This window comes from Petaurus breviceps, unplaced genomic scaffold (assembly GCF_028583685.1).
Source record: "Petaurus breviceps papuanus isolate PSGF00001 unplaced genomic scaffold, PetGlider_PUasm1.0 91133, whole genome shotgun sequence".
NCBI classification, from domain to species: Eukaryota; Metazoa; Chordata; class Mammalia; order Diprotodontia; family Petauridae; genus Petaurus; species Petaurus breviceps.
Window position 1 is genome coordinate 57,924,627 of NW_027187419.1, and position 27,533 is coordinate 57,952,159.

General features: G+C 40.6%; 2 protein-coding genes across 6 annotated transcripts in view; both read right to left on the reverse strand.

Moving 5' to 3' along the window:
• MIPEP (mitochondrial intermediate peptidase) overlaps positions 1-4,027 on the reverse strand; it is a 189,802-nt gene extending 185,775 nt beyond the window's left edge. For all 4 annotated transcript variants that reach the window (XR_011166757.1, XM_069080141.1, XM_069080140.1 and 1 more), the window contains exon 1: positions 3,653-4,027. Coding sequence is in view for 3 of the 4 variants with exons in the window: in XM_069080141.1 (XP_068936242.1) it covers positions 3,653-3,853 (201 nt within the window). In the remaining variant the exon portion in view is untranslated. The remainder of the gene's footprint in view (positions 1-3,652) is intronic.
• Positions 4,028-10,176: 6,149 nt separating this feature from the next.
• LOC138155463 (complement C1q and tumor necrosis factor-related protein 9A-like) lies at positions 10,177-23,297 on the reverse strand. Of its 2 annotated transcripts, XM_069080717.1 has the most exons (5): positions 23,182-23,297; positions 22,989-23,076; positions 16,333-16,513; positions 14,295-14,357; positions 10,177-11,643 (listed from the first exon to the last, which is right to left on the reverse strand). In XM_069080717.1, the coding sequence occupies exons 3-5, from the start codon at positions 16,496-16,498 to the stop codon at positions 10,874-10,876; spliced, it is 999 nt and encodes a 332-aa protein (XP_068936818.1). In that variant the 5' UTR covers positions 16,499-16,513; positions 22,989-23,076; positions 23,182-23,297; the 3' UTR covers positions 10,177-10,873. The 2 variants fall into 2 exon arrangements, with proteins under 2 accessions (XP_068936818.1, XP_068936819.1); XM_069080718.1 differs by lacking the exon at positions 22,989-23,076 and having other exon boundaries at positions 23,182-23,276.
• Between the last annotated feature and the right edge of the window lie 4,236 nt (positions 23,298-27,533).

Below are 27,533 nucleotides of genomic sequence, written 5' to 3' on the forward strand. Positions count from 1 at the left end.
ATTAGAAACTGAGGGGATGCCATCAATTGGGGAATGGCTGAACAAGTTGTGGTATGTAATTATGATGGAATACTATTATACTATAACATATGATAAGCAGGATGCTTTTAGAAAAAGGCTTGCATGGGTTGATGCAAGGTGAAATATACTGTGTACAAAGTAACAGAAATACTGTAAGATGATCAGCTGTGAATGACAGCTATTCTCACAATACAACAATCCAAGACAACTCTGAAGGGCTTATGATGAAAAATGCTATCTATCCCCAAAGAAAGAATTGATGCTATCTGAATACAGATTTTATATAAACTTTATTTTTCTTGAGGTTTTTTTGCCTATTTTTTCTTTCACAATATGACTATTATGGATATGTTTTGCATGACTACAGAAGTATAACCTATAATGAGTTACTTGTTTTCTCAATGGGGGAGGAGGGAAATGAGGAGATAGGAAGGGAGAGAATTTGGAACTCAAAAGTTTTAAAAACAAATGTTAAACGTTGTTTTTCCTGTGAGTGGGGAAAAATATTAAATAAAAACCAAAAATATTTTTTAAAAAATTTCATGAACCCCAAGTTTGCAACCCTTGCTCCAGTCTATATTTTTCTTCTTTCTTTCTTTATTTTATTTTATTTTATTTATTTATTTATTTTGCTTTTTGGAGGGGGTAAGGCTGGGCAACTGGGATTAAGTGACTTGCCCAAGGTCACATGGATAGTGTTAAGTGTCTGAGGCTGGATTTTTAATTCAGATCCTCCTGACTCCAAGGCTGGTGCTCTATTCACTATGCCACCTAGCCACCCCCCAGTCTATACTTTTCTTGAGGTCAAAGACTTTGACTGATTAGAATCTTGTACCTTTCCCAGTACCTTATGTTCTGCACGCAACAGGCTTTTGCTAAAAAAGATAAAAGCACCAAAGAGATTAGTCTGAGTCTATCCTCCTTCCAGTATGTTACAAGCCCTCCATAATCCAATAGATAGTCTTTGAGTGTTACTTTAGCCAAAAAGTTTATCACCCTGAATCTAAGCTGGTGATAAATCTTCCTGAACTGATACCCAAGAAACTGATACTCAGGAAGACATTCAATCTGTCCCTGGGACCACACTTGCATCCCTTCTTCTCTTCTAGGTAAGACAAGCTGGAGATGGCACTGATGTGGGCACAGCATCCCAGAAGCCAGGATCACATGAGGAATCATTAACATGACTTTATCCATAGACAGTATTTTAACAAAAGTATAGGCAAGGGTCTACTGAATTAGGCAGATCTCAATGGACAGCTAATGAGAAAACATGTAAAGAAGTACAAAGAAGCTCAGAGGGTTTTGCAGAGGTCTGCATCGGTAGAGAAAGACCCTAAAACTCAGGAAATCTAGAGGCATCCATCAGTCCTAATAGAGTTGCTATGTCTCAGCAAAATGCTGTGTCTAGAACCAAATCCTCACAGCTCTACAAATTTGCCAGGTTTAAGAAGGTAATCAGAGGGCTATTGGTGATAAAGTAGATTTGAGCAAAGAAAGGGAATCTGGAGATAAATGCAAAGAGCAAAGGAAAATTCTGGCAACATATTTCAGAAAAGCACATGAAGTTTACAATATTTACTAAGAATGTATTCTAAACAACCAAGTCTTGCACTAACCAATGATTTACATCTGATTTGAACAATCACAAGCTCCCTGGAAACTCCTCTCTACAAACTGAGCCACCAAGGATCATTTAAGATACCTATTTACAAATTCGAAAAGTGTTATTTCATCCTTTGTGAGGGCCCTTCCTCTACCAAAGTGTATTACAACCTCAACAGACATAATTCATAAAATTCCACTGGCTAAAACAATTCATGAGCTAGATCCCAGACCACTGATGATGAGCCTCTTCACACCGAGTTGGGCTGATTCTTCAACTTACAGTCTGTCACTAGGTCTATATTCAAACCCCTGCTAGCTAAAATCTGCCAGTACTCAGGGATCCACTAGACGGCCTTCAAGAATCCATCAGGGTGAGTGCCATACAATGATATCAATTATAAGATGGTAGACTAGAACTGCAGTAGAGAATGGTTTGAGATTATCTATTGGTAATGAAAAAGAGACCACAGAAAAATGTAGGCATTCCCCATGGTTCTGTCTCAGCCCTCTTCTCTATATTCTCTAACTGGGAGAAAATACTCAAAGCCCTTTAAAATCTGACTCCAGATATGTCACTCCTTTGTCATATGAGCTAAATACTGAGGAAGGAATTTATAATTTTCATATTAGTAAATATGATATAGGTAATGAATATAGTAATAATTTAGTTTTCTCAAGAGCTATCTCCCTGGTGAAGTCAGAGATCACAATGCAACTTAAACTGATTAATCAAAACTCTGACAATGCTCACAATCACTGGTCTTTAAGTGAAGTGAATCAAAGATTGTAGAACCCATTCTTGTCAAAGAACTCTGGTTCTGTACTTTAGGGGAGGTGGTCAAAATCCCCAAAGACTTGACTCCAGATTATGGTTTTGTGGGACTTGCAGGGTTTCTTGTTGGAAAGCACTAAATGATTATTTGTGATCCACCTTCTGTCCTCCTTTCCCAGTGGTGATTTAAGTATATAACCCCGTGCTTTTACTTCAGCTGAGAACATTCTTCATTGAAACTGATTAATTAAACTACTTGATTACTGGCACTCCAGAGCAGCTTGGAGCATTCTCAGGTTAGAGACTGGCTCAGTAAAAATCCTGTTAATAGTATCAACCAAACTGGACTAAACTGGATTACTACTTTTATACATCTGTATAAATGATACTTCATCTCTCAGCCTTTCTCTGAGTGGAACTCCCCATGCCTGAAATGCTTTCCCTTCCATCTACCCCTTGGACTCTTAGGATCCCTTAAGTTTCAACTAAAAATCCCTTAAGTCTTTTCCTGATTCACCCATTTCCTAATATTTCTTCCCCAACCCCAAAATTACTTTGTCTTCATTTTGCACATATCTTATATTTAATGTTCTGTGAACATGTATCCTGGCTTGACTAGGTCACTTATCAGTTATGTGACCGCCCCCCCCAAAAAAATATCAACTCTCTGAATGTTTCCCTATCTATGAAAATGTGAATAACACGTTCTGCTGGCCTATCATACAGCGCACTGTGAAGACCATGTTTCATAACTACATCATACTAAGTAAGTTAGCGTTTTCCCCTTCTTGTGGTTACTTTAATCTACTCAACAAATGCAATTCTGCTCATGGTGCCGGTGCTAGGTCACTGTGACCTTCCAACCAAGCACCTCGGAATGCTCTCAACTCCCCATTTGGGCCGAGATCCGAGTTCACACGGAGGTCTCATGAAAAGGGTAGAGAAGCTTGAAAAGATGTATAAGCTCAAATCGAGAATGCAGGAGGCCCCATGATGGGACACCTGACTCCAGCCCCTGAGCAGCTCTCTGGGAGGCTGGCAGGCTGGCCCTAAAAGCAGATTTAGCGCTAGACGGGCCTTTAAAGGTCACTGAGTCCCCATTATGCAGATGAGAAAACTGAGGCCCACAGAGGTGAGGTGACATGACTTGCCCAAGGTCACACAGCCAGCCGGCGGCAGAGCCAGGACGCGAATGCAGGTCAGGACTCCCCACGGAACGCTTTTCCCAAGCCGCCCCTGGGGGTCGCTCACCCGGCGCTCGCCAAACAGCTCCTTACGCGCGGGCTGCGCTTTGACATTGAAGGCGGCTCCCACCGGAGACCAGCTGGTGCTGACCCGGCGGGCCCCGCAGAGGCCGCCGCCGCTGCCGCCGCCTCGGCCCTTTCTCAGCATCCGCAAGGTCACCGGCGTGCCGCCGGAGCCCAGGCACCACAGCCTCCAAGCCTTCAGCATGCTGAATCCGGCGGTGGACTCCCTCACACGCCGGTCCCCCGGAAACGACTTAACGTTCCTCTAGCCCTGGGCCCCTACTCTGGGTCAGCTCCGCGTCTCCAAGACAGCAGCCCCACGCGCTTCAGAACGCACGTCGCCAGGGCCACCGCCCACTTCCGGCTCTAGAGAAAGTCGCAAAGCGTGACGTCAGTACGTAAACGGAGGAAAACTCCCCCCCGCCGCGCCCTTTCCCTGCGCTTGCGTGTACGCGCCCCCGTGTGGCCGAACTCAGAAACTGACAGGAAATCTCTTCAGTTCTTTCCTCTCTGTGCAGGCACGTCCTTCCATGGGTAGATCACTGGCTCAGTTACAAGGGTTTTTTCAACACTACGAATTCAGAGTAAATGATTTGCAAGCTGATAACACAGAACTTAGAATAAAATGCTTTTTGTGCTGTCTCCAAAGATGAGGAAATTTTCTCCATCCTTAAGACCTTTTAAAGGTGCTATGGGCAGAGTACCAAACCTGGAACCAAGAAAACTCTTCTTCCCGAGTTCAAATCTGACCTCAGACACTTACGGGCTGCATGACCCTGGGCAAGTCACTTCACCCTGTTTGCCCCCATTTGTTGTGGTTGTTTAGTGGTTTCGATTGTGTCCGATCATGTCGCTTCATGACCTCATTTGGGGTTTTCTTGGCGAAGATACTGCAGTGGTTTGTCATTTCCTTCTCCAGCCCATTTTACAGATGAGGAAACTGAGGCAAACAGGGTTAAATGACTTGTGACCACACGGCCGGTAAAGTGTCTGAGACGGAGAAGGAAATGGCAAACCACTACAGTATCTTTGCCAAGGAAACCCCACATGGGGTCTCCAAGTCAGTCAGAACCATTCAATCCCCATCTCTTCTTTTTCTCAGCCAAACTCCATGAAAAAGTTGTCTGCTTTCTTCCAATTCCTCACTCCTCAACCCTTTGCTCTAGTGGAGGCTTTTTAACCTCATCACTCTCAACCCACATTTCCAATCTGTTTTGGAATTGTGCAATTGCTTTCTCTACACATCTTTTATATATGCCCCCTTCCCTTCCCTCACAGCTACTTCCCTATTTTAGGCCCTCATTGCCTCTCCCTGAATTACTACAATAGCCACCTTCTTCCTACTTTTTTCTTCTTCCTTCTAAGAGTTAAGTGACTAACTCAGTGTCATACAGCTAATAAGTGTCAAGTGTCTGAGGCTAGATTTTAACTCAAGTCCTCCTGGCTCTGGGACTGGTGCTCTATCCACTTGTACCACCTACCCCTGTAATAGCTTTCTAATACCTGTTTCATACCTCTCCACTTTCCACATCTATCTTCTGACTCAGTTTCCAAAGTAAGTGACATAATATTTTACACAAAAATTTTTAATGCAAAAAAAAAAGTGTCCCCTACATTGGCTGGTGGTTTTATAAAGTGTCCTTTGCCTCAGAAGCATTCTTAGAGATTATCTAAATAGCTACTTAGAATCAGTTGGGCGTTAAGGTAAAAACACACGAATGTTTAAAGTGAAGGTTAGCTTCTCCTGAAGTCAACTTTAATTTGTGATCTTGGATTCCTCTGAAAAAAATATTTTTGATCCCCTCTTTGAAGGGCATTACCTTCCCCTCTTTTGGTTCTGTTCCCCTAGGAAATCAGGTAACTCTTCACAGAAGGGAGTGAATGAGAGGTTCTATAAACAAAGACATGTCTAAATCTGCCTTCCCTGGCTACACTTCAAACAGGCAGAAACACAAACCTGCACTAATAGGGGGAAGAACTAGAAAGGGACAAATGGGTGTCTCTATGTAAACTTACTGTGTGTCTACCCTGTTGGTAAAATTTATGGCGCTTCTACTCAATATGCCTCTTCTTTGACCTGGGATATAACCTGGGGTTCAAAGCTCAGATTTCTGGAAGTTTCAGAATGGGGGGGGGAGGGAGAAGAGAGATTTAAGACATCGAATGCAAGTTCTCTTCAGGGAGAGGTCTCTGAAGGGAGAGAAAGACTGGGAAGAAGCTGACTGGGAAGAAGGTCCTCCTAGTAAAGGAACTAGAACATAGATCATGTCTCTGTCCCCAGCTTCCCTACTAGACACCTTTGGGAATTTCCCCTTTTGTGATATCTGGGACTCTACCTTGTGAGCTACACACTACCAGTGGGAGAACTTATTCATTATGTGTATTATCTGGTATATTCTCATTTGCCTAACTTCTATGATTTCTGTTTGATATAGGTTTGGATAAATAGATTTATTAGCTATTTGCTCTGTGTGGTCTTTGTGTAACTGGTATTTGGTGGGAAGAAAGTCAAGTCAGGGATATATAACTTGGGTCACTCCTTTCCTGTTAAGAAATCAGAAATGCAGCTTGAACCTAAAAATTATTTCCCCTACACTAACAATATTTAGGGGCAGCTAGGTAACACAACAGATAGGTAACACAACAGTACAGGACTTGAAATGAAGACTTATATTCCTGAGTTGAAATCTGGCCTCAGGCACTTACTACCTGCATGACCTTGAATAGTGCCAACATGATATTCACAGTGCCTATGGCAGCTATGAATATGCCAGCATAATTCTGATTTGCATAATATAACAGACTCTCCAAATGGAAGACAGAACCAAAACATTTATTCAAACACCAGAAAGCTGAATCCCAACACCAGAAAGCCAAGTCCATCATGGCAGCAAAGAAATCTATACACAATAACAACGAAGAGGGCACCCGCCATCCCCAAGCCGGAATTCCTCCTGCTAGGGCCTTCCCATAAAGGAACACTCACAGCTCACTGCCTGCTTCCTTTCTCTCCCTCAGCTCTATCGACTTTCACTAACTTCCTCTCAGCTCTGTTCCACCTTCCAGCTCCACTCCTTCCTGTTCCACCCACTGGGCAAGTTCCTTCCACCACAGACTCATGTGACTCAGGCTTCCATGTGACTCAAATTCATGTGACTTAGGTTTCCATGTGACTTGAACAGACCACATGGGCCTATAAATGGATGGGAAAGATCTTCCCATTGACATTACCATTGCATCCTGGGCAAGTCACTTAACCCTGTTTGCCTCAGTTTCCTCATCTGTAAAATGAACTGGAGAAGGAAATGGCAAACTAGTATTTTGCCAAGAAAACCCCAAATGGGATCACAAAGAGAGGGACACAACTAAACCACAAAAATGATATTTAGGAAGGGTGACAGATATGATTTTAACCTAGTTTCCCCTCTCTGAGGAGAGCACAGTGGTCATCCTTGTGACCCCAATCTTTTGCTTTCCTCCCGGAAGCAGGAAAACTCTTCTCGCTGAGTTCAAATCTGGCCTCAGACACAGGCTGCATGACCCTGGGCAAGTCACTTCACCCTGTTTGCCTCAGTTTGTTGTGGTTGTTTAATGGTTTCGATTGTGTCCGATCTTGTCACTTCATGATCTCACTTGGGGTTTTCTTGGCAAAAATACTAGAGTGGTTTGTCATTTCCTTCTCCAGCCCATTTTACAGATGAGGAAACTGAGGCAAACAAGGTGAAATGACTTGTGATCATATGACCGATCAAATCAAATCAAAGTCTCCCTCCAAGAAAAGTGGGTAGATAAGATTCTAGACATATCTACTGATGTTTCTCTGTGAGTCACATCTAGACAGACCCATGTGGACACATATAGCCTACATGTGCAACACATACAACATACTACATAAACATATATCAAGTTGGAGTAGATTACCAGGAAGGTCAGCATCCTGAACTTAGTCTGAGTAGAGGAAAGAATCTTTGCCACTGTTCACCAGTGAAACATGACCTTTACATTGGGATAAATCTGTTGTGAAAGAGTTAATGCCATTTCCCAGAGTAGTTAGGGAGTAAATAGTATGTGAACTGAGAGGCCTTGTAGCAATAAAAATCAAATGATCACAATTGGTCAACATGGTAACATGGGGCACATTTTACAAGGGAATACCTAAAACCTACCTCAGAATCAAGGGGCGTGGGAAGGTCCAACAATTACTCAAAATTACAGTTCATGAGTCCCTATGGATGCTTCTCCCTTATTAGACCAACCAATGGTGCTATTAGGTCAATGCAAGTCATTTAATTGAATAGCAATGAAAAAGAAATTATATGAATGTGAATATTATATGAATTATATGAAAAAGGAATTATACCTCATCCACCTTCTAAGCTATGCTGCATCCCCACTGGAACCCTGCCCCTACCTTTGATTCTATTATTTGATTTCCTATAGTTATCTGCTAGTCCAGTGATGGATTCAGATTGTGATCTGCTTTCTCTGCTGCTGTGAATTGTTGGGGTCTTTAGGGCTCTTCTGACTAGGTTCATCAGCTGGGTAGCTACTGCTGTCACCTGCTGGTTCTTCCCTGAATTGCAGTTACTATGCAGCCTTTTCCCCACAGAAGGATCTCACCTCTTTCTCCTGATAGCTCCTGGAGCTCACACAACTCTATTACAATTCAGACCCACAGACACTAAGGCTCTGAATTTAGTCAGTTCTTTGAGTTGTGATGAGAAAATTTCTTTGAAAAGTCAACATGTACTTGCTCACTAATGTTGTTGTCGATCCTTTGTTTTCAAAGAGGACCAGTGACCTCACAGGGAGACGTTCCAGAGTCAAAGTTGCCCAAAATCATCAGCTTCACTCTCTTCCAGTGTCACCAAAGTCCAGTGGCAAGACAAAAGTCAGGAAGACTGGTGATGACCCAGGATGTAGTGGCAGACCTTGGCATTTTTTATGTCTGACCAAGCTCACTAATATTGGTACAAGAAAAGATCCCTTCACCTCCAGCTTCAGTTAGCAAGTCTGACAGAGACGTGTAAAGTTGTCAACTTTTGTTCTGCTCTCCCTGTATAATAAAGGACCTGTGAAAACCTCCCCATAGAGATCCAATATGTGATTATATGTAGGATAAATTACTAAAACATACTAGAGTCTTATGGTTATTTTATAGTATCCTATCTATCTGTAACACTGTCTACTTATGATAATTCTCCAGGAAACTGCTTTGAAATTGTCATGGTACAAGGAGCTTGGGAGACCTCAAACCATTGGTTTCTTTCTCCTCTTTGTTAATTGTGGTAACATGAATAATTTCTTCTTTACTAATAATAATTTTATAATAATCACAATAATTTTTATAGTAACCTGTCATTTGGGTTACTGACCTATTAAATTGTTCATTGTGTTTCTCCTTAATTTCCCTCTTGACCACATGAGCATTTCAGTGACATTTTATACACTGTAAAATGCTCAGCAGAATGCCTTAAATTTTATAACAATTGGGTACATTTATAGAAGGGAGACTTTGAAGTTTTATAAAACTTTTTCATTGGTTTCCTTTGATCTTGTTTCATGATGCTACTTTGTGATGTCATTAGTTATTATTGTAAATCCCGGGGAGAGGTGTAGGGATGTGTGTTGAGGGAGAGGGAGAGGGAGATGGAGAGAAAGAGGAAAAGTAAGGGGGAGAGAGACAGAGAGAGAGGGGGAAAGAAAAAGAGAGAAGTGGGGAGGAGTGAGGGAAGAGGGAGAGGAAGAGGGGGAAAGATAAAGAGGAACACAAGAAATATTTAGTCAGGACTTTTGTATTGGGATAGATGTTTTGCATCTGTAACATCAATTAGCAAGCAACTACCAAAGGTTTGAAAAAACTGACAAGGCATAGTCCTCCTAAGTAACTGCTAGAACAGCTCTAAGATTTAGTAACAAGATGGAAATGGATGGAAAAGGAAGAGAAAGCATATGAACCCAGTTCCAGGAAGTCCCAGTCTAAGATCACTCAACAGCACTCAAATGTCATCAATTATCATTAAACCAAGTCAATAATCTTTACTTTTCCCTTCCCACTAAAACTTATGTATAAATATAAATATGTATATAAATATGAAGTTTTCAAACTATGGAAAAACAATGTAATCCAAATACCTTCTTTGAGCATAGGTGTGTGTATATATACATATATAATATACACACATATATGCATATATATTCATGAATATACCATGTCATTGTCTCCATCTTTACATTTTTTTTTTTTGCTTTTTGGTGGGGGGGAAGTAGGGAAATTGGGGTTAAGTGACTTGCCCAAGGTCACACGGCTAGGAAGTGTTAAATGTCTGAGACCAGATTTGAACTCAGGTCTTCCTAACTCCAGGGCTGGTGCTCTATTCACTGTGCCACCTAGCCACCCCTCCATCACATTTAAAGAAAAGGTGAAAGTCATGTCATAAGCAACATTAGTTTGTGGAAGTTCAGAAAATGTCAATGACAATAAATAAGAAAATAAATGACAATAGTCAACAATTATGCAAGATTCTAAGTTTATTCTTGGGAAAAGCAATTGACAGTTATGACCATTGCTAAGGATTAGCCTCCTGGTTTTGCCTCTTCGGATATTATGGTGCCGATTACAAGCATCAATACTGTGTAGCAAAAAAAGCTGGAAATAAAGAAGGTGCCTGTAGATCAAGTAATGACTCTAAAAAATTGTGGTATATGAATGTAAGGGAATGCTATTGTGCTATAAGAAACAATGAATATTAGGCATTCAGAGAAACTTGGGAAGATGTATGTGAATGGAGATAGAATGAAGCAGAACCAAGAGAGCAGCATACACAATCTAATGCAGTAATAGAAACAAAAATAACACTTAGAGATAGCCAAATTTTGAGTAATTAAATAATAAGCAATCTTGGCCTGAAAGAACAGATGTTGAAACACACATACTTCCCTCCTCTCAGAAGTGGAGGAGGAGAAAAATGCAGAATGTTGCATATACTCTCTCATATACACACATGGTCGCTGCATTTATTGTTTTTGGTTGACTGCTTTTTAAATATTAGAATGGAAGCTAAGTGAGAAAGGGAAAGTTGGGAAGACTGATGTGAAAACAAGACATCAATAAAACTTAATTTTTAAAATCAATGTCATGTAAATAGTGAGATAAAATCAGTGTCAACCCCAAACTACATATCATCATATAAAAATCATAGGAAATGTGGGCTTTTCTAGTTGACTAATCTGGAAATAGAAGGAAGCCTGTGAATGTTGTGTCATCATCTGCATCAGCAAACAAGCCATTAAATTTTTCTCCTCCAGTCACTTGCACCCACACCTCATCTCCAAGCTTCAAGTCAAGGATTATGCCCCCAGAAGCCTGGTCTTCATTACCATGATAGCCATCTTTAGTGTGTAGCACTTTGACCCCATTTTTAACTAAAGATACATTTATATTTCTGGAGAAAACAGTGATATGGTAAGTAAAGTAATATACTCCATCAAAATAGCAAGTGAATTTTCCATTAGTTGAATTATAATGATTCTGTTTGTTGTAAATGATTTTATCAAACTTAATGGGCAAATTTGAAGAGGGAAATTTGGTAAACACAGTGAGACCCACAGTAAAAGCACTTTTTGGTGAGATTGGGGGATCACCAGTTTTCCCCTTTTCTCCTCGGTCCCCTTTCCAGCCCCTTATTCCTTGGCTTCCTGGCTCACCCCTGGGTCCCATGGGACCAACATCTCCCACAGGGCCTGGCATCCCAACAGGACCCATAGGGCCAGGCAAACCAATATCTCCAGGTGGTCCAACTTCACCTTTTATCCCTTTTGGCCCAATTGGACCCACATCACCCTTAGCTCCCTTTCGTCCTTGTAGCCCGATCTCTCCTTTTTGACCTTTGCCCCCCATGGGACCAATAAATCCTTTTGGTCCATATTTCCCAGGCCATCCTCTCTGCCCTTGTTCACCTTTGTTTCCTTTTGCTTCAACTTTTCCATCTGCTCCTAAATAGAGGAAGAAAAAAAAGTGGGATTATTTGTGAAACATGTAATTTTTGAAAGAGATTTATTTTTCTACTTGGAAGCAATGTGGCAAAGATGGAGCACAGATTTTGGGACTAGAAATGCATTCAGTTCTATATTTGACACTTACTAGTCATATAACCTTTCATACTTCAATTTCTTCATCTATAAAATGGAAGTAATACTCATGCCATTCGCCTTACCAGGGTGAGAAGAGAATGCTTTGCAAATCTTAGATAGTACATAAATATAAACCTTCTGGGCCTAGAGCTGAAAAGAAGGAATTGCCTTTGACATAAGATTGAATTGTCTTTGGAACACTGAGCAGAAAGAATTTGGAGATCAGACCTTCTAAAGAGAAAAGGGAATTCTCTGAGTAGTGCTGTCTCCTGGAGAAAGAAGAGGATCACTCTTGACTTCTTCCATGTAGATGACAAAATTAATGTAGGGGAGTAGGGGAACAGATCTGGACCTTGATACTTCCTCTATTACAATGAATTAGGCAGTACGAAACCAATAAAAAAGGAAAACTATCTTTCCAAAATTGATCGACCTCCTAGGAGATGGGGAGAGTCTAAACTGCAAGGGACAAAATAACTCTTGAGGGAAAAGTGTGTAGGACTCCGCTGGAAATGTAGGGATACAGAAGAATGTCAAAAAGTTGCCATAATACCAGCCCTAAGTTCAGTTCCCCAATGAGGAGAGTTGAAGGGCTATTCTGAATGTCTCAAATCATTCCTATGCTGTTTAAGGATGCCTTTTGTGCCTTATATGTTTTCTGTTTTTGTTTATGGACATGTGAGTCCTTTTCATGTTATATTTTTCTAAAGAGTAAAAATAAAGATTGTTTTACCATATATACATGTATTACGTCAAATGTTTGTACAAGATTAAAGAACCTTTTGTCTCACATTTGGTTAAACTGAAACATGGGCTGTGTCTAAGCTATTCTTGGAGATTCCTTGAGGGAAAATCAAAGAAAAAAGAGAGGGAGAGAAATGCCATTTTGGGAGGTCTTCAGTATCAGATCCACCCTATTTGAGTTCAGAGACTTAGGGGTTAAGGGTGATTGACTACATAATGATGGGAAAATGACAATTCCTATCACTAAAAATTTAATAAAACAGTATGGTAATATGATGTATAGATAAGTATGATAAAAAGTACATTGGGACAAGAACAGCTAGGTAGCGCCATAGTGCACAGAGCCTGGAGTCAGAAGACCTGAGTTCAGATACAGCCCTAGACACCTACTAGCTAGCTATGTGACCCTGGGCAAGTCACTTAACCCTGTTTGCCTCAGTTTTCTCATCTGTAAAATGAGCTGGAGAAGGAAATGGCAAACCACTTGTTATGGGAATGGGAATCTGAAGATCTTTCCTGCCTCTTAGCCCCTTGATAGGTTTTAGTAGTAACTCTGAGAACCTTCAGTGGTTTGAAAATATGCTCTGCCCCCTAATAGGCTGAATGTGGTTATATGGAGCCTGTGGCAGGAGGCTTGTTTTTCAGGAATGCCCACACCTTGTTACTTTGTGATTGGGCAGTGGGTCAAGAGGTTTGTGACATTCTCTGACCCAGGAGAAGGCTATATATACCCTGATGTGAGATTTTGCTTTGGGGCTCACCTTGGGAAGAGTTGTGTGACTTGACCAGATAAGACTCTGGGCAGCCGTTGAGCCCCCTCCGGCTTTGAAAACCCAGATGTTGGTGCTTCCCTCTCTGGTGACTGACTAGGTATGGATGTAATGGTCAGACAGCTGGAAGCCCTGTCGTTTGATGTTTCTCTGTCTGTATTTGTTGTCTGCTTGTAACCTCTGTATTCTCTGAAGTTCTGGGTGCTGACCTCTTCCCCCTAAACTAGGTAAATGATATATGTTTGATTAAAGCAAGATTGTTAATCCATTTTGAATTGCTTTCCTTTAGAAGAGCAGATCTAAGAACCTGTGCTAGCAGCCAACCTGGGTATGCTAGGGTGCTTGCCACTACACCACTACAGTATCTTTGCCAAGAAAATCCCAAATGGGGTCACGAAGAGTAGGGCATAACCGAAATGACAGATCAAAAAATAACAACAAAAATATTGTGATGGGGGCAAAAGAGATTTAGACAATATACTTTAGGAAAATGTGATGAAGGAGGTGACTTGAGCTGGGCTTTGATGGAAGGGGAAATTTTAAGTAGAATTTCTACCTGATACAATACAGGTTTGAGGAAATATGGTGACCACATCAATTAATATGATTCTGCAAGTAAGAATATGTACCCAGAAATGGTTTTGATTCTTATTTATCCTCTTTTTGTAGATAGGGAAACTAAATTAGTGGCATTGCTGAGATTAAGTCACAACTCTTACCTTTTACTCAACTGCTCTGACTTTTAAATTGCATTGACTCTAAAGAGGATCTACTCTAAGCAGGAAAGAGAAGCCAATTGACACACATACTAAATTAGACTGTCCCAAAGTACTTTGAATTCCCTTGAGTGCCCACCACAATATGTTCTTATACATAACAAATACCCAATAGTCAATAAGTATTTATAAGTGCCTACTTTGTGCCAGGCACTGTGCTAAGTGCATTGATTTAGAGTACAGGGTGAGAATATTTCTACATTAGCAAAAACAACTTTCTGACCTTGTTCTCCTTTTTCTCCATTTATGCCATCTCTCCCTGGGTTCCCAGGAAGTCCTATTTCACCTATGTGAGGGGGAAAAGCACATATCTTTAGCGATGAGTTAGTCTTTTGAATGGAATTTAACATTAGAACTAATCATTGATATTTTCTTACAGATGTTACTATAGATCAGTGATTGTGTGTGTATGGATATAGATATCCCCCCTAGATATAGAAATATTGAAGCAAGGAATCACCAGGGCTGTTTGAGCTATGTAGAAATAAAATAACTGTAAAGATGATGGAATAATTTCTCCGAGAACCATCAACATAGAATTCATGGAAATACGTTTAACATGATTGTACATGTATGACCTATATCAGATTCTTTGCCATCTTGGGGAGGTAAGAGGTGATGGAGGGAGGTAGAAAAACTTGGAAAGCAAAATTATTATTTAAAAAAATGAATGAATGTTGAAAACTATCTTTACATGTAATTGGAAAAAATGTTATTTACAAAAGAAAAAAGAATCCATGGAATAGTAGGAAAGGAGTAGCAATTGTGTATGGTCTTTCATGCAGTAGGTAGCAATGGTTGGACCACTGGCACAATCGGAAATAATCTTTTCTTGGGAGTGTTACTGTCAAATAATGCATATGTAGTCAAATGATTGAAAACAAAGTATTGCTATCATTTCCCTTCCATTTCCACCAATCCTGCAGATTAGCAGAGGAGAACATCTATTTTCCTACTTTAGTTGAACTTTAGATGTGTCATGTATTCAAAGCCACTATAAATGGAAAGAAAAATTCTGGAAGGACCTTGTTTAGGAAGGAGAAGTGACAGCTAAGGCAGCAGGGACATGACTCTTAACCATTGTGAAAGAGACGAAAATTTCAAATAGATCATAGACATATTGGTCCTGGCTATTTCATTTTCAGTTAATTATGATACTTTAATGAAGAGGAGAAACCACACAAGAATGAACTGGAACAACACCACCAAACTGAAGGCAGTGGTAAAAAAAAAAAAAAGGCCACTGATTCAGAGCAGCTGAGAGTTATTGGCAGCCAGCATCTGTGAGTGGCAAAGGCACAGTTACACAGAATCAATGGAATGAAGATGGGAGAGAGTCTTCTATGGGAGAGAAGACCAATGGCAGCCAAGCTATCAGTGAGAATACACAAGGTCTTAGTGTAAAGGATCTAATCTGGTGCTTGCCTTCATTGGAGCACTAAATGGGGCATTTACTCTAAGTCATAAATACTGTGAATGACCTTAAGGAGGATTTGAACACTGGAAAGAGGAGGACCCTGATATTTTTCTTCTTATGAAGTGGAGCACGTAGGGTGATTCTATGAGTATAAAGAACTGTGCAAGTTTCTTTAGGAAAGAAGATATCCAACAGAAAGAAGAGGGCGAAGTTGCCTTTCTGTAGTCTAAAGTAGGAATCCTTTCTATATTACTGTGCTAAATAAAACCAGGTCTATGTTTAATGCCTTGTGATCCCAAGTGCTAGTAAAGAGAGCTGATGGCCACCTTTTATAGAACTGCCATGTACTGAAAGTTTAAGGTGTCACCTAGGTGGGAGGAAGATGAGCCAGATTAATGATGCAGGTGATTTTATGGCCACTCTTTGGGGAAGCATCCAATATTTAAAATCCCAGGTTTCAACTGGGTGATTTGTATGAAGACATCACAGTGTACCCAGGTCCTTCATTTCAGAATCAAGCTACTCACAAAGGGTTGTAATAAGTATATTTTTATGGGCTAAATCAGCAAGAGAGGCCACATATGTTTGAAAAAAAGTGAACAAATGGCTATGGAGCCATCACATGACTAAGCATTCTGAAAAATGAATATTGCATTTTCCATTCCTCCATTTTTGAAAGTAGAAGAAATATAGGGAGGGATTCAGATAGTGTCAAACCCAAACTGAGATACAAATGGGGTAAGAACTGACTAGAGTGACCCATCTCTCCCATTGTGGTAGGCCTCACAGAATGCCTGCAGTGCTGTGCTCCAGGAAAGTACAACTGTCAAAGTCAATAGAATACCTGTGTCCCCTTTGTCACCCTTTGCTCCATCTCGTCCATCCCTTCCAGGTAAGCCATTATGCCCAGGACTCCCAGGGATGCCAGGATGCCCTTGCCTGCAGCTATCCTGTGAGACTAGGTCTTCTGTGCTGACTCCAGCCACCAGTAGTATCCACCAGATTCTCATAGCCTCAGTTGTGATCTAAAAAAACAAACACAATTACACAGAAAGGAAAATCTACTGTCCTGTGAGCACCACTCCAGCCTTTATTCTTCTCATTTGGCAGATGGCATTTAAAAGGCCCAAAGAGCTTAGGATCAAGGCTGATTTTATGTCTTTATAATCAAGATGGAACTGAGATGAGTTTGTCCTAAACAGGAAAAATGTATCTTTAGGGTTGACCTGCCATAGCAACAGAAGAAGGCCCCCAATCCAGAAAACAAAATCAAAAACAAAAGCTCTTCTCCCTCAGTGGCTGTCAGTATTAGAGCAGGGCTTCTTAACTTATTTTGTGTTACGGACTTCTCTGGCAATACAATGAAGAATATGGACCCCTTCTCAGAATAATATTTAACTGCATAAAATAAATTACATAGGATTAAGAAGGAAACAAATTAAATATAAAATTATCAAAAATAGATTTTAAAATTTTTTGGAAATAGTAAGACCCCCTTACTGTGAATCCCTTTACTAAAGAAATAGCTTTGCTTCTCCAGCGGTCCTCTATTTTAAAAGTATAACTTACAAAGGACAAACACAACAGCAACAATAAATGACCATAGCTGGCATTTATATGGCATTCGCACATTTGCAAGGTACTTATTAGAATATTATCTTATTTGTCCCTTACATAACAACCTTATCAGAGATGCAACGGCTTAAGAATTTATCACTTCATGAACAGTTTATTGGTGATAAAATTCTACACACTTAACCGTACTGGTATTCCGGTAGCAGGAATGACAGTCAAAGTCTTCTCAGTATGGTAGGACCCCTCCGAGTGTTCACTGTACTGGCATAGACATCCAGAACCCAAGGGAAGTAGGATTTTAGCAGAGAGGATAAGTTTGCTAATGAATAAGAGGGGGACTCCAGGATGGATACCATAGGAACTGTTATTCCTACTCTACACAGAGGAAGCAGAGGCTCAGAGAAGCTGAATGACTTTCCCAAGGACATAGAGCTAGTAACTGTTAAAGGTAGGACTCAAATTCTCCTGACTCTGAGGGCAGAGCTCTTTCCGCCACATTGCACTACTTTACCTGAAGGGGCAGCACATTAAGGCCACTATCATCCATCAGCCCTTTAAAGCACTAGTGTAAAAGATTGTTTTTCAACTAACTTGGAATAGGGTTATATCAATACATGAGACAGACAGTGGGGAGAGGCAGAGACAGAGAAACACACACAGACAAACAGAAACACAGAGATAGAGAAAAGGAAGGAGGAAGAACAGGAAAAGGAGGAGGGAAACAGAAAAGAAATTCAATTCAATCCAAAAAGCATTTATTATGAACCTACTTTGTATCAAGCAATATGTTAACCACTGGGAATACAAAAACAAAAGTGAAATCATCCCTTGTCTTCAAGAAACTTACACATTCAAGATGTGTCCATCTAATGTGCACAGAGAAATAAATACAAAATACTGTGGTGGGTGTATTGATTGAAATGACTGAGTAAACAAAGGTTTGAGCTTCTGAGCATATTGATTTATTAAGCAATGCATGCCAATTACATAATAACTCTGGACCAGACCTCCTCAGTTTGGCACTGGACCTCCGATATAGGAGGAGACAGATTTTTATGCATTAAAGGTAAATTCTTTTTTTTTTCTTTTTTGCCTTTTGGAGGGCAATTGGGGTTAAGTGACTTGCCCAAGGTTACACGGCTAATTTTTGTGTTAAGTGTCTGAGGCCGAATTTGAACTCAGGTCCTCCTGACTCCAGGGCCGGTGCTCTATTCACTGCGCCATCTAGTCGCCCCTAAAAGTAAATTCTTAACAAGATGTAAACCAGGGTACAAGATTAGGTGATCTGATTTATTTTTTTTGGAGGGCAATTGGGGTTAAGTGACTTGCCCAAGGTCACACGGCTAGTTTTTGTGTTAAGTGTCTGAGAATTATGCTATAGGGATATCAGCTTGGCCTCTGTGTAAAGGTTGGATTGGAGAGGCGAGAGATGGAGGTAGGGGAATAAATTATCAGTCTATTACAATGGTCTAGGTGAGACCAGATTGGAGCCCACAATGACTGAAGAGAAGGGAATGGATATGAGAGGTGTGGTAGAAACCATCACAGCAAGTAATAGAGAATGAAAGTTGAGGTATAGCTTGGATTTGAAGATGATTCCAAGGCTTCAAATCTAGTTGATTTTCAGTATGGTGGTGGCCATGATAGAAATAGGAAAATTGGGATGAGGGGCAAGGTGTTTGGAGAGACAGAGACAGAGGCAGAGAGACAGAGATAGAGACAGAGAGAGAAGGGAACCCAGGGGAGAGCTCTCCAGTATAATCATGTGGGACTTGGATGATGATCTAGCAAAGGAGACTTAGGAGTGGTCAGACAGGTAAAAAGAAAATGAAAAATGAGTAATGTCTCATATCTAAAGAGAGGCTAGAGAATGCTCAACTCAGCCCTTGTAGGAGGTCTTTGCTTCTTTGCTAGCTGCCTTCCTTGTTCTAAGGAGTCTGTGTGAGTGTGTGAGTGTGTGTGTGTGTGTGTGTGTGTGTGTGTGTGTGTGTGAACAGTATAAATGCTGTAGTGTGGTCAGGGACAAGACTGAGAAAAGGCCTTTGGATTTAGCAATTTGGACATTGTTGGCAACTTTGGAGAGAGCAGTTTCAGTATGGTGGTTGCGGGGGAAGCCAGATTCCTTGGGGTTAAGCAATAAGTAAGATGTGAGGAAGTGGAGGATGAATGGAAAGTGGAAAGAAAATCATTTTCTTTGAAGACAAACTTCACCTTCATTCTCAGTGCTGCTTAAGACTGCTCCCTCTGTGTAGTAAAACAGCCTTTTTCCGAAAAACACTTTAATTATTGAGTTTAAAAGGAGGTCGGCTTTGCAGATGACCTCATGCTATATATTTAATAATGACATTTGTGGTGCAAATGGAAAAAGCATTGGATTCAAGTTCTTACTTTTCTACTTAGAACTCACCATGTGACCTTGGGCAAGTCATTTGACATCTGTAGTCTTCTGCTTCCTTATCTATAAAATGAGGGTTTGGATGAGGTGATTGCTAAAGTCCCAACTCAAACGTTTTGTGAAATATGCAGATGTGTACAAAGCTGCTGCTAAGGTGGCCCCATTCTTCCTCTCAATATCTCATAGCTGTACTTTGTGAAGGCTGTCTTCCCAACCTGAAGAAATCACTTACCCTAGGCCCTGCCTAAGTCTCCTCTGCAGCCTCAGGACCAGAACTCTTTTCCTTTTTTTTTTTTTTTTTTTGAGGCAGGGGAAGGCAAGGCAAGGCATTGGGGCAAGTGTGTGAGGCCTGATTTGAATTCAGGTCCTCCTGACTTCAGGGTCTGTGCTCTATTCACTGCGCCACCTAGCCGCCCCCAAGGCCCAGTACTTTATACAAGAGCCCCAGCAGTCCCTGGGAGGCTGGCATGGGGGTAGTGCAGAGATAGAACATTGACGTTAGGGGCACAATAGACCTGGATTCAAAATCTGCCTCAGATACTTGAGAGCTGTGTGATCTTGGGTCTTTTAAAATCGTTTTAAACAACCTTGGTTTCCTCATCTGTAAAGTGACAGGGTGGGGGTAAAGGCTTTTAAGGTCCCTGGCAGCTGTAAACCTTTGATTTTCAGATCCTTTTGTACTCAATAAATGCTTGGAAAGGAATTCGAGCTCCACCTTGTGGGGAAAGCTGAGCACAACAGGCACAGGGCAAATGTAAACATTCTCATACGCTGACTCAAGGTTGTTTCGTTCCTTTTTTTTTTATAAAGGAAATACAGATGTTTCCCATTGAAACCACATACTCATTCGCCACTCAGGAAATTGGGCTACAGTTCCTTAGAGCCAAGTTTCACGTATGATCCATAACAGCCTTTGTTTTCTAGCTCAAAGTGACAGCACCCCGTAAATATCATCTGTCCATCAACCAGCCTCCTTGAGTCTTAACTTTTTTCTTCTAAAATTTTTTTGAAATGGGAGACATTATGAAATTTATATTAATAATAAAGATCTCCCAAATCATAATTGTGTAAAATTAAGACTAAGGTCATCCATCCTATTCCCCAGCCAAAAAAATAAAAAAAGCTCACCAACAGCCAGCATAATGACAAACAAGTATAATCCATGCACTTACACAGTTTCTTTTGTGTTTGACCTCTGTTATTTATCCCTAGTGACCCATGGATCCTTGTGAATTAAGTTTCCTTTTAATATCTCACATTTCTAACAAAAGAAGTTGGGGGTAGGAATGATAAGAAAACTTAGCCAAAGAACATATATTAGATATGATGTTAGGCTGTCACACAAAATGACCAAAGGTCTTCTTAGAAAGTGCTTGCTCTTTTTCACTGGCCTCCATAGGAGCCTTCTTCAGGGAAAATCAGGGTCAATATAACCCTTTGTCTTCCATCTATGATTCCCAGCACTTTCTTCAGGGACACTTCTAATTGCATTATCCCAATTCTAGAGTACTTAGTGGAAGAAGACAGGACAGAGTTTTGCAGTCCAATTCTAGTATATACCTCTGCTGGCACAAAGAAATCAGAATTGTAACAGAATTTGACGAAGATGGTTGGCTGATCATTTATCAATCAGTCCAGTGTTAACAAGAGTCAATTAAGCAACAGCTGGGCTCATGTTATTTGAGGGCACATTTAAGAGAGCACAATTACTGCCCTCCAGATGCTTACCATGAGGTACAGAACAGAAAACCAGAAGAAGATAAGCTCCTAGAAACAAATTCAGTAATTACAAGAACATCCTGGGGTGGGTGGTGAGTGGGTGGTGCCAGGAAGAAGAGACTTGAAGAGGTTTCCTGACAAACATGAGCCTTTAACTGTGATGGATTCCTACCCAAGACAACCTGGGATTGAGGATTCCAGAAATGGTCGACTGGGTCCGGAAATGCAGCTGACCTCATTCCTACCCCTCCAGCCCACCCCCTAAAAGCCTGAGTGTTATTTAAACCAGTTATGTTGTCTCTAGCATTGACTCATTTGGCCCTTTACTGAACTTCTTGAGTAGCTCTCTCCTTCACTTTAGACCTTGAGATTAGGGTTAGGGTCTCCAAATCTCTCCCTTTTCTGGAGACAGATCTCACTGATCACTTCCCTACCTACTTCACTGAACACCCTAGGAAGGGAATTTGCTTCCTTTCTTTCACACTGTAGCTCTTCCAAGAGCTGCAAATATTAGAACTTAATAAACTGTAATAAGTTACTCATCAAGTCAATTTACTAAGCACCCACTATGTGCCAGGACCTGAGCTAAGTGCTGAAGGTACAGAAAAAGGCAAAAAAATAGTTCCTGCTCTTAAAGAGACAAGTTTAACAGAGGAGGCAACATTCAAACAACTATGTATGCTAAAGATATTGACAGGTTAGATGAGTGATAATCAGAGGGAAGGCACTAGCATTGAGGGAGATTGGGAAAGGCTTTAAAAAAGGATTACCCTATGGCAGGTAGGTGGCACAGTGGATAAAGTGCCAGGTCTGGAGTCAGAAAGACCTTAGTTCAAATCTGGCCTCAGCCACTTACTAGCTGTGTGACCCTAGGCAAGTCACTTAACCATGTTTGTCTCAGTTTCCTTATCTGTAAAATGAGCTGGAGAAGGAAATGGCAAACCACTTCCAGTATCTTTGTTAAGAAAACTTCAGGGATGGGGCGGCCAGGTAGCACAGCAAGTAAGAGCACCGGCTCCAGTGTCGGGATGACCTGGGGATCAAATCCAGGCTCCAACACTTAGCACCCACCCAGAAACACCTGGCCATGTAACCTTGAGCAACTTACTTAACCCTGATTGCTTAAAAAAAAAAAAAGAAAACTTCAGGGGTGGCTACATGGCACAGGCAATAGAGTACTCTTGGAGTCAGGAGGACCCTCAATCAGGAGGAGTTCAAATCCAGCCTTAGACACTTAACATAAAAAAATCTAGCCATGTGACCTTGGGTAAGTCATTTAACCCCAATTGCCCTACCTTCCCCCCTCCAAAAAAAAAAAAAGAAAACTCCAAATAGGGACACAAAGAATTAGACATGATTAACTACTCAACAACAAAAGGAAGACTCTAGTGAGGTAATATAATAACTTAGAAAGCTGGCCCTAGGGCAACAAAGACTTGGGTTCAAGTCCTGCCTCTGACACATTGGCTGTGTGATCCTGGGCAAGTCACTTAATGTCTCAGTGTTCTAGGAAAGTCTCTGAGACTATAAATTGCAGAGAAGGTTACCACCTAGATGTGCAGAATATCAGTGAAACCACAGATCCTGCTCCTAGTCCTTTAAGAAATTATATTCCCATTTCTTATATTTTACTTTACATATCTGGAACCAGGGTTTCACTTGGAAATTGTGTATCCATGAATGTAAACATGCACATTTTAATGTGCAGCATAATACAAATGCATTGACTTCACCTGCAAACTGGTTTTTAGTTTCATCTCATCTCTTTTCCCATTTCACTTGAGCAGAATTTTGGCCGAAGACTGACTAACCTTTCTCCTTCTAGCTCCCAGATGTCTCTTCTTCCCCAGAAGTGGTTCCAGGACACTGTCAACCACGACTTTCTTCCCTTCCACAACCCTGTAGAAGCCAAATAGCAGTGAAGTGTGGTCTTTGAGGCCTAGACACAATTAACTAAATTAAAACTGAATTGAAAAGAAACCCTCCACCCCTTCCTGCACTTACCTGAAACCCTGTGTCCCAGGCTAAATATCCTCAGGTGTCTGTACTGAGCAATCTGTAATCAAGCTAAATACAATCAAGGCTTCCTGTCATATAAATTCCCCCTTGGAAATATTACCAGGAAGGGGAGGGAACAGAATAAATACAGGATGTTTTGTAAAAGCATCAAAAATCAGGGACAGAGCTAAAATCAGGTAATATCTCCAATCTAGGAGTAACTTTTTTTTTTCTTCTTAAAGATCTAGCTTTTTTTAATCTTAAAAAAAAATAGCTCAGAGAATAGAAGAGAAATAATCGAATGAAATAGTAAAGAAGGCATTGAGATAGTCCCCAGATATCCCACTCTTGAAGCCTTTTTGGCAACTAGGAGGTTGCTTCTGCTCCAGACTGATTTCTGCTCCTATTTTTTTCTCTAGAAACTTCCAATTACCCTGGCCTGCGCACAACTCTCTTTGCTCCCACATCTCCCCCTATCTCCTCATCTTTGTCTTTTGATTTCTATGGCTTTCTTCAAGACTCAGTTCAAGTACCACTTTCTATAAATGGCCTTTTCCTGTCCTCCCCAACTGCTAATGCCTTCCCTTGTCAGGTCACCTTCTTTCTACTCTGTATATATCTTGTATGTACCTAGTTATCTACATGTTTGTTGTCTCCTCCATCAGAAAATGAACTTCACAGAACCATGAGAACATTGTACACAATAACAGCCCACAGTGTGTGATGATTGACTTTGATGGACTTAGCCCTTCTCAGCAGTGCAAGGACCTAAAACGATTCCAAAGGACTCATGATGGAAAATGTCATCCATATCCAGAGAAAGAACTATGGAGTCGGAATGCAGAGCAAAGGAGACATTTTTGTTTTCTTTTGTTTTTTTTTTTTCCCATTCTTTATAATTCTTCTGTGCAACATGACTAATGTGAAAATATGTTTAATAGGAATGTATGTATAGAGCCCATATCAGATTGCAAGTCATCTTAGGAAGGGATGGGGAGAAAATTTAAAACTTATGGAAGTGAATGTTGAAAATGAAAAATAAATAATTTAATTAAAAAAAAAAAAAGAAAGCTCCACATGGGCAGGGCCTGTTTTTGCCTTTCTTTTATCTTTAGTACTTAGCACAACAGTGGGACATAGTAATGAATGCTTGTTGCCTGATTTGATTTCTATATTCTATGCTAGAACTTTCATGGTCCGTGCCTTTAAAGCTGGGGCCTCCCTGAAATGAGATACCAGAAAAACCTTGGAGATGTTTAAGCAAGAACACATACATGTGATCATAGGGGCAGAGTTGGAATCTGAACTCATTTCCTGGCTGTAGAGTTAGCAAGTTTGCTTTCTAATTTGAAAACAAAGTTATTAATCTGTTTGGGGTCTATAACAAAGTAAGAAACTAAGTGATCAAAGTAAATTGAGTCTGAGTTGAGTTGAATTGGGTTCATTTTTTTTGTCACTTAGGCCCTAAACTTTAGGCTGAAGAGGAAGTATATATTTAACAAAAACAACAAAAAAGAATTTGTATCTTCTACTTAATTTTAATGAGTTTATTCTTATCCTCCACTAAAATCTATTTCAATGTCTGTTGGTGCATAAGTGACCCTACATTCTTGTAGGTAAAACTAACCCAGTGCAAGCTAAGGCAGAGACTATGCCAAATGGCATAGGCTTGAGTCCTGCCTAGGGACCAGCCGCAGTGTGAAAGACATCACCAGAGGGAAATTCTCAACTGGGAGAATTTTTTTCTGCTACAACAAATTAGGAGACTATCTCCTATGACATAGAAGAATGGTTTTCTGCATTAGCGGAGATAATGCAGAAAATTATTATATTTTATAGACATTATGAAATGTCTATAAAAATCATGTCGTGGTAGATAACATCTCTCAAATATGCCCCCTTCTCTCCTTTGACATCGCTAATACTCTGAGGGTCATTTCCAGTTGTCCTGATCTCTATCTTGCCACTGGACCCAGATGACTCTGGAGGAGAAAGTGAGGCTGGTGACTTTGGACAGCCCTGCCTCACTTAAATCCAATTCACTTGCAAGTCATGGCATCACCTTCCTGACGTCATAGTCCTCTTCAAGAACGAAGGACAAACAACAATTAATACTCTAGTGCAGGCCTTTATCACCCCATTCCTAGACTATTGCAATAGCCTGTGGTGGGTGTATCTGCTAAAGTCTCTCCTTACTCCAATCCATCCTCCATTCAGCCACTACAGTGATTTTTTTCTAAAGCACAAGTCTACCATATCACTCTCCTATTCAGTAAACTCTAGTTGCTTCCCATCACTTCCAGAATCAATGCAAAATGCTCCTTTTGTCATTCAAAGACCTTCATAACTTATCCCCTCTTCTTTCTTTCTAATCTTCTTACACTTTATTGTCCACCATGGAATCTTTGATTTAGTGATGCAGACAAGATACCATGTCTCTTGGATCTAGGCATTTTCCCTGGCTGTCCCCATGCCTGAAATGCTTTCCTTCCTCATCCCTGCCTACTGGCTTCCTTGACTTCCTTTCCCAACCTCTTTTAATTCTAGTGCCTTCCCTCTGTTCCTTATTTATCCTGTCTATAGATTTCTTGGTATATATTCGCTGTCTCCTCCATTACATTAGGAGATCGTTGGGGGTGGGGACCGTCTTTTGGTTCTTTTTCTATCCCCAGAGCTTTGTACAATGCTTAGCACATAGTAGGTAATAAATGCTTATTGACTGAGAACAAAACCACATCCTTTTATCAGGCAAGTCATTATATCTTCCTTATTTACTTTGTTACACCTTCTCAATCCTTTCTTTGAACTTATATATGCCACCTCTGAACACTTTTGATTCCATGTTGAGATAGTCTTTAATAGGTTCCAAAGAGGTTTTAATATAGGTATTCTCAAATTTAATCAAATAGAGCTGAAGAGTGAACTCCTCTTCAACTGAGATTTTATAGGATGCCTCACTCCTTATTTTGGTAGATAATTCAGAGCTTCCCTTCTCTATGACCTCCCATAACCAAACACCATCCCCACTATCCCAAGACACCTTTATTTCTGGAGGATTACCTGTTACAAAGTCTAAGCATGATCAGAAGTTTCTTTTTTTATAAATACTGTTTGTTTTTTGCTTTTTAGGGGGCAATTGGAGTTAAGTAACTTGCCCAAGGTCACATGGCTAGGTTTTTTGTTTTGTTTTGTTTTGTTTTTCTGTTAAGTGTCTGAGGCCACATCCGAACTCAGGTCCTCCTGGCTCCAGGGCTGGCACTCTACTCACTATGCCACCTAGCCACCCCAAGAGGTTTCTTTACAATGACATCAAGTCACTCCCATTTTCAAAATCTCCTAGTCATTTTTGGCAAGAGCACTGGCTCTGCAGTCTGTAGCCCTGAGTTCAAATCCTGTGTGACCTTAGTCAAGGGTCCTACAATTTCCCTAGGCCTGTTTCTTCTTCTGAAAAATAAAAGAGTTGGACTAGATGGTCTCTAAAGATCCTTCCAGCTCTAGATCTATTATCTTGCGAATTAATTGTCTTATTAACAAAAAGATGCCAAGATTTAATAAACTTAACACATTTAACATTTATTTGCAAGTTGCCTTGCCAATTCCTATTTGTCAAAGAAGAAAACCATTTTGGGATTATGACCTTTCATCCACTATAAGGCACATTTATTTCATTGATCTATCCTAGACTTAATGAACCCAAAGTTTTAGATATGTAATATAGTATGTAATTACATGTTTATGCTTGTATGTGCTAACTGGTCCTAATATCAAGTTCCTCATGTCTCTAAAATCTCCCTGGGAAAATTTTCAATTGCTTTCTGGCCTTCTCTGACTTTAATACCCCTTTGTTTTTTATCACCTTTTCTAGTCCCTGAGTGTTTCCTTTTGAAAGGCATTCTATTCTTAGGACTTATTGTGGTGGACAGCTAGGAGGTACAGTGGATAGGGTGCTGTATCTGAAGTCAGGAAGGCTCATCTTCCTGAGTTCAAATATGGCCTTAGACGCTTACTATCTGTGTGACCCTGGGCGTGTCACTTAACCCTGTTTACCTCAGTTCCTCATCTGTAAAATGAGCTAGAGAAGGAAATGGCAAAGCACTCCAGTGTCTCTGCCAAGAAAACCCCAAATGGGATCAATAAAGAGACAGAAACAACTGAACAAAAACAACCCAAATCCAAACGTGGCCAGATATGGTGTAATATGTAAAGAGTAGTAGATTCTGAGTCAGAAGCCCAGGTTTGAATTTCTGATAATGTATGACTTTGGGCAATGATTTCTCTGCGTGTATTTTGTTGCCTTAAAATGGAGGTAATAATAGTAGCACTATCTGTATCACAGGGTTTTTCTAAGTGTTCTAGAA